General features: G+C 34.2%; 1 protein-coding gene across 2 annotated transcripts in view; it reads right to left on the bottom strand.

Annotated features, from left to right (window-relative positions):
- The window catches only part of LOC126887210 (zinc finger protein 391-like), a 76,947-nt gene that overhangs the window by 15,119 nt on the left and 48,826 nt on the right, over positions 1–13,002 (bottom strand). Inside the window, exon 7 of one of the 2 annotated variants that reach the window (XM_050654609.1) lies at positions 10,636–12,224. The exons of the other annotated variant lie outside the window; for it this stretch is intronic. Within the exon in view, the coding sequence (XP_050510566.1) occupies positions 11,281–12,224 (944 nt within the window). The 3' untranslated portion in view covers positions 10,636–11,280. Of the gene's footprint in view, positions 1–10,635; positions 12,225–13,002 lie in introns of those variants that run through there. 2 annotated transcript variants of the gene reach the window in all.

Genomic DNA, 13,002 nt, shown 5'->3' with positions numbered 1-13,002 from the left:
GGTTTTTCTCCTGTGTGAACTCTCATGTGTTCTTTTAATAAACATTTATAGGCAAGTTGCTTAAAACAAATTTCACATTTTAATGTATTTTCTTCAATAAGTCGGCCCATACGTTCTTCTTTATTAGATGAAAGTACCGATATTGTTTTCATAGTTTCTGTTGTGTTCTCTTCTTTGGCAAAACCTAAAATAAAGACCAAAATATATGTTTTTTATGTCAATGAAACATTTAACGGAATATTGAATCCTGATATATTTTTATTGTTGTTCTGAAGCTATTTCCTTGTGGCATTTTTATAATCAACTATTTCTAATGAGAATAAGCCACAATTTTACCAAAAAAATGATTTTATTAACGTTTCGAAGCCCAAATCGGGTTTCGTTGTCAAAATACAAAATACTACTAAAATAAACAAAAATGTTGTTGCTAATTTTTATGGAGTACCGAAAATTCATAAAGCGAATATTCCACTTAGACCCATTTGTAGTACCATCAATTCTCCTTGTAGTGAACTATCAAAAGTTTTATTAAATATTATATAACCATTTGCAAATAATAATGACACATTTATAAAAAATAAACAACATTTTTTTAACAAATTTTCAAATATTGAATTTAATCCAAATAATATTTTAGTAAGTTTTGACATAAACAGTTTATTTACAAATGTACCATTAGATAAAACTTTAAACATAATTAAAACGAAATTAGAGAATGATAATACATTGGCAACTAGGACAAGACTAAATGTATCAGCTATAATGGAGTATTGACATTATGTACCAATAATAACTATTTTCAACTAAATAATGAATTCTATAAACAAAATTTTGGTCTAGCAATGGGCGCTTCTTTATCTCCATTATTGGCTAATATTTTTATGGAGGATTTCGAAAATAATATCATTTCTAAACAAAATTTAAAACCCACAGTCTGGTGGAGATATGTAGATGATGTGTTTTCAATATGGCCTCATAGATCAGAATTGTTGGATACATTCCTGAATATTATAAACGATCAAGAAGAGACAATAAAATTTACAATGGAAAAGGAATACAATAACACTTTACCTTTCCTCGATGTTTTAGTCTAAAAGAAGAATAGTGGATATGAGACACAAGTGTATAGAAAACCAACACACACCAACAAATATCTCAATTACAAATCAAATCACAACATCAACGTTAAAAAGGGAATCATTAAATCCTTATATGATAGAGCCAAAATTACTTGTTCTAACGAAAATTCATTTTTAGAAGAAAAACAATTTATTGTTAACATATGTTTTATTAAAAAATGATTATCCTTTATCGTTTATAAATAAGGAATTGTCAAGATTGGATCGAATGGAACAGAACAACTTAGAGCGGGATCCTACAACATTCACAAGAAGACAAGAAATAATACGAGGAAAATATCAGTACCGTATATAAAAGGACTATCCGAGAAACTTAAAACAATTGGAAATAAATTCAACATTTCAACAACATTCAACACAACAAACACATTGAGATCTATTCTATCTAAAACTCAACCTAACAATGAACAAAAAAGAACAAAGAATTGCATTTATAAAATACCTTGTGAATGCGAACAATTTTATTTAGGTGAAACATCAAGACCATTAAACGTTAGAATAAGTGAACATCACTAATATTTTGACCGGGGTTTTTTTTCTTCCCATCGTTTAATTGCATCTTTGATGGTTGTTGGTTTTGACATATTTTAGTTTTTTTTTTTTTTTTTTTAATAATTCACTTTCTGCTCTAACGAAATGCCAGAAGCTTAGTTTATCAACAAATATGATTGAAAAAATTGCAGGTATTAGTGCTCTAAAAAATTTGAAAATCCTTGGTTTATCAAGAAATTATATCAAAACCTTTTCTGGTCTAGAAGGAGTGGCTGATACGTTGGAAGAGCTGTGGATGTCTTACAATTTCATTGAAAAGGTTAAAGGAATTGCAGTTTTAAAAAAGCTAAAAGTCTTATATTTAAGTGAACATCAGTCTTATATTAAAAATAGAGAATTTGATAGATCTCAAATATGTCAACACGCATGGGATAATAAACATAGAGTTCAGTGAAGAGATTCAAGTATAGTCCTGAAAGAATCAGATAGTAAAAAGAGAAAAATCAAAGAAGCGGCTCTAATTATGCCAAACGAAACCAATTGTGTCGCAAATTCCTCGGTAGAATGCAGTAGGATGTGGTTACCCATACTGAAAGAGGAAGTCAATAGAAAGAAAATACCACGATTAGTAAGTCAATAACACATCGAGTTAATACAAATTTTATATTTTAGTATTACTTATTGTATATCTATGTATTATTAATATTATTTATAATTTAAACATATTAAAGTCAGAATTTGGTATTAGTTTTTTTGAAGGTAAATTATTAAATGTAAGACCAAATACTTACGATGTCGGGATAGTATCACGAGGTTTTTTCCTGGTTTTCCCTCGTGATTTACTATGGAATCTCTAACGCGAGAATTTTACCGTCATCGTTGCATTTGGTTGTCTTTTTTAAAGACAGATCACATGCTATGATTTTTTTGCGACGGATATTCTTGAGTTGGGATTGATTTCATGTAATCGAATGAACTATCTTTTAGTAAAGTCGTCCCAGGAACGCAACTCATAAATATTGGCGATATCATTTTAAAGTCTTCTACTTTAAAATGTATAATATACGTCTGAATTGCCAATATAAATGAGTCAGATTAAATAAATTATTAGAATTTTTTTACTTAGCAACAACATTTTTGTTTATTTTAGTAGTATTTTGTATTTTGACAACGAAACCCGATTTGGGCTTCGAAACGTTAATAAAATCATTTTTTTGGTAAAATTGTGGCTTATTCCCATTATAAATAGTTGATGATATATTTTTACTATACGCAAATAATTGGCCACTAGTTGTGTTACTCAAGGATAATATATGATACTCAAAGGCCATTGAATAATTTTATGTATAGATTATCGCTTATTAATTATTACATATAAAAGAGAAATTTCAATATGTATTTCGAAATTTTTTTCCATTAAGTAATCTTGCTGTATTTTATTTTCACTACTTATACAGTATGGTGCAAATGTATGGAATAAGTTCATCATTTCATAAGCCGGCGACTTTAAGGAAAAATCCCGAAACAGGTCGATTTTTATTTTTAACACGTTGGCTGCGTTTAGAGATATTTATAAACTTATGTTGGGTGCGTTACGAGGCAAATATATCCCGTATACCCCATTTACCACCGCGCATTACGACACAGTCGGCGCAGCCAACCGTTAGTATAGTACGAGGTATTATTTGTCCCGTAACGCAGCCAAGGTGTTAAATTATGATTTTTTTGGCATATGTGAAACATACTAGTGACGTCATCCATCTGGGCGTAATGACGTACCTAATCGATGACTTTTTAATGAGAATAGAGGTCGTATGCTAGCTCATTTTAAAGGTTATTCAGTTATTTTAAAGTAATATAAACATTAACATAATTATTTATAAAGGATGCCCAAAAAATGTTTCTGAATTAAATTAAATGACACAAAAAGAAGAATGTATATAATTTATTTAATTCAAAATACATTTTACTTCTGCCAGAAAACAGAAAAAATGTTTATTAGACAAAATGCGCGCGGCGCTCGATGCTCAATGTACTCAGTTACGCACATTTGCGCAGTTTGTCTCATATATTTTTCAATTTCTTACATTGTAATCTTTCATCTAGTGAAGGATATAATGAGTAGCAAGGACTAGCAATAACCGTAATAAACTGTCAAACATTAATTTCTTCAATAATCTAATCGTAAGATTTTTAGACAGCCGATTATATCAAAATCATATTTCCGTGAAGCTAACTATGTCATTTTAATCTTTAAAGTATGTACTTTTATCTGGCATAATTACTTTTATATTAACTATCCACATAAATGAAGTAATTATCAAAGTAAAATGCAGCTTCTGAGGATTTAAATTTGATGTAGGTATAAAATTGTATTTAATTTTGTACTTTAGATCATTAATAGCAGCAATTTTCGCTGAGAAGTTGCATCATGAGTAGTACAAACAAACCCCTTAGTTTAGACATTCTCAGATTTTTTTCTTTTTGTAATTACGACCACGTTTCCTTCAATTTTGAACACTATGCGGCGGGCGAATCAATACCACATTTGCAGAGCCCACTTTTAAGAATGAAGCTAGAGACACCCACCCTTGCAACTTACACACGTCAGACAGGAATTACTCATATTTTATGTGCGACACAGAAGGTGTCTTTACGGTCTATGAGACGGGTTAATCTTCTTTATGTGCCATCTCCGCGACGGAGATTGGCAATCATCACGGCTATTCTAATCTTAGATGCTGCTGCTCTGAATAGTTCGGTTAATGTGCATCCGTACCATTCCCTCAAGTTACGCAACCATGAGATTCTTCTCCTTCCTACACTTCTCTTGCCTTGGATTTTCCCTTATACAGTATGTCCCTGTAAGTTGTATCGATATGGAAAACTTTTTTATTATTAATTTTACGAAAAAAATTACTCTTTATAAAAAGTTCTGCATGGTCCAAAACCCAAGATTCAACCATCAGATATAAAATTTTATGAATTTTATACCAGGTATGTCAAAAGGTTTCACTCAAGAGTAAAGTAGCTTTATTTTTCACAATATTGAAAATTGATATTATGAAAAGTTGTTTGGAATTAAAAATTATATTCTAATATGTATGCAATTACGTCCTTCTAATCGAATTTTTTTTTTAAATTATGGATAACTAACATTATTTTCAGTTATTTCAATTCTTATAACTCTTTTATTATTAATTTTACGAAAAAAAGTGATTCTTAATAAAAAGTTCTGGATGGTCTAAAACCTAAAATACAACCATCTTATATCAAATTTTATCAATTTTATACGAGATAGGTATGTCAAAAAAGATAAATTTAGATAAAAAGTAAAGTACCTTTATAATTCAGAATATTTCAATTAGAAGGGTCTAATTACATATTGAAACATAGCTTTTAATTCTAAATAACTTTTCATAATACCATTTTTCGATATTGTGAAAAATATACGTATTTTACTCTTGAGCGAAATTCATATTTTTTGACACACCTCGTATAAAATTGATAAAATTTGACATAAGATGGTTGTATTTTAGATTTTAGACCATACAAAACTTTTTATTAAAAATCACTTTTTTTCGTAAATTAATAATAAAAGAGTTATCTGAATTAAAATAACTGAAAATAATGTTACCATAATTTTACAAAAAAAATTTTTTTCAATTAGATGTATGTAATTGCATACTAGAATATAGTTTTAATTCCAAACAACTTTTCATAATGGCAATTTTCAATATTGTGAAAAATAAAGCTCCTTTACTCTTGAGTGAAATTAAAACTTTTTGACATACCTCGTATAATATTCTAAAAATTTGATATTTGACGGTTAAATCTTAGGTTTTGGACCATGCAGAGCTTTTTATGAAGAATAACTTTTTTTCGTAAAATTAATAATAAAAAAGTTTTCCATATGGATACAACTTACAGGGACATACTGTATAATTAATTGAAGTATGTTGTATCTCTCATTACGCAAAACATGCCCCAAATATTGCAGCTTTCGTGTCTTGACGGTTTCCAATATTAATGGGAATGTATAATTCCAGTCCCGAAGACATTTATTGTTCTGATGCTATTTTCTTGTGGCATCTTAAAACAATTTACTTTTAAATTCCAGTAAAGATAGTAAACAGTTTACTTATATTTAATAAAACAATCTAATACGATAATGAAAACCTTTAATTGCTTTAATGCTTATACACCAATTATACACGAATTTCTGCTTAAAATTTTGAATTTGGCAATTCTGACATCTAATTTGTAATAAGCGACCCAAAAAATACCAGGAAAGTTTTGTGGGTTGTTGCATTCCTTTTCTGTATAATATGTCCATGTTTCAGAACGAGTTAGTCCACTGTGCGGCGTGACCAATTCTGCATCTAATAGTTTTTGTTTGACAATACTGATTACTATACGCACTAATACTCATTATTATTATAGTGATACGCTTTAATTACTATTTTTGCTAATTGTAATTTTAATATTTTTTCTCAAAAACAAAACAACGTTAATCATTCGAACTGCATATTCAAATACGAAGGTTATGGCCTTACCCTGTGACATCTGTTGTTCGTCTATGCGGCAACAAACTGCACCCTCATTAATTAAGTATTTTATCAGACAGTTAGTGTGTCAACAGCTCCCTATGCATTCGAAATTGTTTTTCTTAAAACCGTAAAAGTAGACGCCAGACTTGATAGTGATTTATGTGATCATCTGGTCAGGTCAAGGGGAAAAGGAATACAAACATTATCATCGTTTGTGGTTGCTTTCTTTAGTCACTACGCAGCATGCGAACCATTCACACATACCGACGCGACCCTCTCCGAGAGACCTAAACGAACACATTTTCGTTACAAAAATAAAATTACCGTTTGTTTTATTATATCCATTTTTAATTAAATTCCGCAACTCACCCATCGGAATATTGGTGACCCTCGCGAATATTTTAAACCGCCGCGAAAATTAAAAAAAAAAGTTAATGTTAATAATATTACATTTTTGCCGGTTTTTTAAATACAGTGAACATCGAAAATGACGGACGCTAACACCAGTGCCAATACCAGTGCCTCAGTGGATCGGATTTCAGTTAAAATCCCACCTTTCTGGCCCAACGATCCTGAAATATGGTTCCTGCAAGTAGAAAACCAATTTACACTGGCAAATATAACAAGTGACGCAACCAAATTCAACTATATAGTTGCCAATTTAGAAACAGCCTACATATTAGAAGTTAGGGACATCATTGTTTCACCACCAGCCACAGAGAGGTATGAAAAATTAAAATCAGAATTAATTAAGAGACTTAGTGCATCACAGCAACAAAAGATTAAAAGACTACTCGAGCATGAAGAACTGGGCGATCGAAGACCTTCGCAGTTCTTACGACATTTACAGTCTTTAGCAGGCACAACGGTACCAGAAAATATTGTAAGGTCTCTGTGGTTAGGTAGACTGCCAGCGTCTACACAGGCTATTCTAGCTACTCAAGCTAAAGCTAGTTTGGACGCAGTAGCCGAGCTAGCTGACACAATATCTGAAGCGATAGCTCCTAGGGCCCAAATTTCAGAAGCTTCTAACGCTCTTGAAAGTACCATAGAGAAATTGACAGCCGAATTAGCTGAAATGAAAATCCAGCTATCCAGCTTGTCAAATGCTCAAGCACAAGCTAACACATACCGTCGAAACCGCAGCAACTCAAGAGGCAGACCTTATCCTAGAGACAGGAGCTACAGCAGGGAACGTAATAGTGATATTTGTTGGTATCACTACCGTTTTGGTGACCAGGCCCAAAAGTGCTCTCCTCCGTGCAAGCTCCAGGGAAACGTCGCGGGCAGTCGGTAAATGCGGCATCCGATCGAAGCCCAAAGTCTCGCCGCCTTTACGTAACAGACTATGATACAAAAAAACAGTTTTTAGTCGACACCGGTGCCGATCTGTGCGTTTTCCCGCGGAAATATGTACGGGGTGCACGCGAAAAGACTTCATACGAACTATACGCGGCCAATGACACTAAAATCGCGACATACGGCTATGTGAACTTGACATTAAACATCGGACTACGGCGTGATTTTACGTGGCGATTCGTAGTGGCGGACATTTCAAAGCCCATTATCGGAGCCGATTTTCTTTCTCATTTCGCGCTCCTAGTGGACATTGCTAACCAGTGCTTAGTAGACAGTACGACAACCCTTCGAACAAAGGGACTCGTTAAAGAGTGTTTCGACGGCAGCGTAAAGACTATCGCGGAAGCGTCGCGTTACCACGAACTGCTGCTACGATTTCCGGAAATCACGCGACCCGCCGGTATCGTGAAAGACATTCAACATCAAACGAAGCACCACATCGATACAACACCAGGTCCACCCGTTTTTTCGAAGCCTCGACGATTAGCACCTGACAAACTGCAATGGGCTAAAAAAGAGTTCGAAAATCTTCTACGACTAGGCATCATAAGACCATCGAAAAGCAACTGGTCTACTCCACTGCACATGGTCCCGAAGAAAGGTGAGGAATGGAGACCCTGCGGAGATTATCGACGTCTCAACTAAAAAACAGTTCCAGATCGATATCCAATTCCGCACATCGAAGATTTCGGTCAGGCGCTAGCTGGTAAGACAATTTTCTCTACAACAGATTTAGTGAGAGCATACAACCAGATACCAGTAGCCACCGATGACATACCAAAAACCGCCGTTACCACACCATTTGGGCTGTACGAATACTTATATATGCCTTTTGGTTTACGAAACGCAGGACAGACATTCCAGCGTTTCATAAACGAGATTTTACGTGGTCTAGACTTCGCCTACGCCTACATCGATGACATTCTCATTGCATCAGAATCCGAAGAGCAGCATATGTCGCATTTAGAAGAGATTTTCAAAAGGCTCAAGCAGTTTGGCGTTGTGATAAATCCAGCGAAGTGTCAATTCGGCAAAAACGAGATTACCTTTTTGGGATACACAGTATCAGACGGAGGACTCACACCTCCACAAGAAAAAGTAGCAGCTGTACAGAATTTCACTCAGCCAAAAACAGTGAAAGACCTACGCAGATTTCTAGGTATGTTAAACTTCTACCGAAGGTTCATACCCAATGCAGCTGAGCTACAAGCACCACTACATGATGCCCTAAAAGGTAATGTCAAAGGAAAAGCACCAATCGAATGGACACCACAGCGAATCCAAGCCTTTGACGACTGCAAAAACAGTTTAGCTAACGCTGCTTTACTGAGCCACCCTGTAAACGATGTTGATATCTCCATCACTTGTGACGCTTCTGATTTTTGTGCGGGAGCTGTACTACAACAAAAAACGAATACAGGTATGAAACCTTTAGCTTTCTTTTCTAAGAAATTCTCACCTAGCGAAAAGAAATATAGTGCATACGACAGAGAACTATTAGCTATATATCTAGCCATAAAACACTTCAGACATATGATCGAAGGCAAGGACATAATGATATACACAGACCAGAAACCAATCACTTTCGCCTTTACTCAGAAGCTAGATAAATGTAGTCCTAGACAGTTTAGATATTTAGACTATATAGGACAGTTTTGCACTAACATTCAGCACATTTCTGGTTTAACAAATATTGTGGCAGACGCACTATCTCGAGTCGATAGCATCAAGAAAGATATCGACATCACTGACTTAGCTCTCGCACAAGAAACTGATCCAGAACTGCAAACTTTTTTAAGTGAGAAAACATCACTACAAATGAAGAAAATACGTTTTTCCGAGCAAAATATGAGTTTGTACTGCGACATATCAACATCTACAGCCAGACCATTTGTACCGAAACCACTTCGAATGGCAATTTTTCGCACCATGCATAACCTAGCACATCCCGGAATCAACAGTTCTGTGAAGATGATCACGCAGCGATATGTTTGGCCATCCATTAAATCAGATGTGAGGAAATGGACTCGAGCGTGTCTACAGTGCCAAAATGCGAAAATATCGCGCCACATTGTTTCACCTAGTGGAAGTTATTTACCACCTTCCAGCCGATTCGAACATGTCCACATAGACATTATAGTAATGCCGATTTCAGAAGGAAACAGATACTGTTTAACATGTGTCGATCGTTTCACACGTTGGCCACAAGCTTTCCCGATGCCTAATCAAGAAGCAGACACAGTAGCCAGAACATTTTTTTCTGGTTGGATAGCTCGTTTCGGCACTCCCAAGCGCATCACAACAGATCAAGGCCGACAATTCGAATCGCATCTTTTCAAGTCATTATGCAAATTAACTGGAACTTCCCATTTAAGGACAACCGCCTATCATCCGCAAGCAAATGGTATGGTAGAAAGGTTTCATCGACAGTTAAAAGCAGCAATTCGATGTCATGAAAACATCCGATGGACCGAAAGCTTACCTTCAGTGTTACTGGGCATACGAGCAGCGTGGAGAGAAGCTTTAGGTATTTCCGCCGCCGAACTCGTGTACGGAGAACCATTGTGTTTGCCAGGCGAACTATTGTTTTCGTCACAAAGAAACACCGACGACAATGCTCACATTTATTTAAAAACACTTCGAAACCATTTCGAAAACCTCCGTCCTACGCAACCGTCGCATCATGGATCCAAAAGTACCTTCATTTTCAAAGACATGAAAACCACATCTCACGTTTTCATCCGCCGTGATACAATCAAAAGCAGCTTAGAAAACCCATATCACGGGCCTTTTCCAGTTGTTAAGCGAGGTGACAAGACTTTTGTCGTCCGGGTAAACGGGAAGGAATTAACAATTTCCATAGACAGATTGAAACCTGCTTACGAACTTCACGACTCTACCCATCACGAAACAAAAGAAATGACCAGCAAAACAAACAACAACAGACCGAAGAGGAAAGCAAGATTTACTGGAACTTACCAAGAAAATGTTAGTTCAAAGTGAATTAAGTGATTTTTTTTTCTTTCTCCTTGTATAAACTTTGCATTATTTTTTTTTCCTATTTTCAATTTTCATTATATGTAATTTGTATATATTATCTATCGTTTTAGTCTCTCAGAAGGAGGTGTATAGCGATACGCTTTAATTACTATTTTTGCTAATTGTAATTTTAATATTTTTTCTCAAAAACAAAACAACGTTAGTCATTCGAACTGCATATTCAAATACGAAGGTTATGGCCTTACCCTGTGACATCTGTTGTTCGTCTATGCGGCAACAAACTGCACCCTCATTAATTAAGTATTTTATCAGACAGTTAGTGTGTCAATAGCTCCCTATGCATTCGAAATTGTTTTTCTTAAAACCGTAAAAGTAGACGCCAGACTTGATAGTGATTTATGTGATCATCTGGTCAGGTCAAGGGGAAAAGGAATACAAACATTATCATCGTTTGTGGTTGCTTTCTTTAGTCACTACGCAGCATGCGAACCATTCACACATACCGACGCGACCCTCTCCGAGAGACCTAAACGAACACATTTTCGTTACAAAAATAAAATTACCGTTTGTTTTATTATATCCATTTTTAATTAAATTCCGCAACTCACCCATCGGAATATTATCATTAAAAATTGCATTACACGACTTAAGGTTGCACTTGAAGTTTTCTTCGAGTGTGACCTTTTTGTTTATCCAAAGAACTTCTACGAGTAAACAGCTTTAAACAAATTTCGCACTTGTCAATGTTTTTCTCCAGCGTGCAATACCATATGTCGTTTCAAATGAGCTGCTCTAGTAAACTTGGTAAAACAAATTTCGCAATTGTAAGGTTTTTCACCAGTGTGTATTCTCAAATGACATGTCAAGTTCGTTGCTGTGGTAAATTGGTGAAAACAAATTTCACATCTGTGAGGCTTTTCTCCAGTATGTATTCTCAAATGTGACTTCAAATTAGATTTTACAGAAAACTGTTTAAAACAAATTTCACACTTGTAAGGTTTTTCACCAGTGTGCGTTTTCATATGATATTTCAAATTGTGTATTACACTAAACTTCTTAAAACAAATCTCGCAGTTGTAAGGCTTTTCTCCAGTGTGCGACCTCATATGTGTACTAAAATGACCTTCCTGAGAAAACTGCTTAAAACAAAGTTCGCACTTGTAAGGTTTTTCTCCAGTGTGCAATCTCAAATGTCTATTCAATCCATATTTGTGGGCAAACTTCTTAAAACAAATTTCACACTTGTAAGCATTTTCTTCTGTGTGAATTTTATTATGCACATTTAATTCACTTTTTCTGGCCCACTGCTTAAAACAAATTTCACACTTGTAAGGTTTTTTTTCAGTGTGCGTTATTTTATGTTGTTTTAAAGTAGCTGCTACAGAAAACAGTTTAAAGCAAATGTCACACTTATAAGGTTTTTCTCCTGTGTGTAATCTCAAATGTGTTTTTAAATTACTTGCTTTGGTATATTGCTTACTACAAATTTCGCACTTATAAGGTTTTTCTCCTGTGTGAACTCTCATGTGGTCCTTTAAGAAACTTTTATAGGCAAGTTGCTTAAAACAAATTTCACATTGTAATGTATTTTCTTTAACCGATCGGCTCGTACGTTGTTGTTTATTAGATGAAGGTACCGATATTGTTTTCATAGTTTCATTTGCGTTCTTTTCTTCGGCAGAACCTGAAATAAAGACCAAAATATATGTTTTTTTATGTTAATGAAACATTTAACGCAATATTTAATCCTGATATATTTTTAACCACTATGGCCACTAGTTGTATGTCACCCAAGGATATATGATACTCAAAGGCCATTGCATAATTTTATGTATATGAAGAGCTCAAGAATAAAAGGATGAGGGTCCAAAAAGACAAGTTTTGAGATATTAGGTTTTTAAGTTTTAAAACTAGATATAAAAATAATTAACAGAAAGGGAACTTGATTTTGGTTACTAAATCATTCAATAACTTACAGGGAACGTATAGGTTATGTTTTTGTGTTCTCAATAATTTACAAATTACTATAAATATAAATTTATTTATCTTTTGATGTCATGAAATCTCAAGCTAAATGGTTGAGGGTCCATTAACGTGTCTTAAAATGAAACTAAAAATACAAATAAAGTAGCTATATTACAAATAGTTTATATTGCAAATAGTTATAGATAATATACAATGAAAAATAAACGCTTTAAGCATGTGGCAGTGCGTCAAAATATGCTTGAGACTTTACAGAGCAAAATTTTTTCAAATGTTGAATATCGTCGAATTTTGCTTTATTTAAAGGTAAAAGTCCACAATATGCTAGCTCTGGTAGGTGCAAAACAGCCTTCAGGTAGTGAAATTTGTTTCCTCTTAGGCTTACTAACAATACTTTCTTCATTTAGAACAATTTTCAATTGCTGCAGAATATTCGTTGTCAGACATTTTAAACAGCACAGGACTTCAAAAATGTAGTA

The sequence above is a fragment of the Diabrotica virgifera genome, chromosome 6, assembly GCF_917563875.1.
Source record: "Diabrotica virgifera virgifera chromosome 6, PGI_DIABVI_V3a".
Classification (NCBI taxonomy): domain Eukaryota; kingdom Metazoa; phylum Arthropoda; class Insecta; order Coleoptera; family Chrysomelidae; genus Diabrotica; species Diabrotica virgifera.
This window is presented reverse-complemented; position numbering and strand designations above follow the sequence as displayed.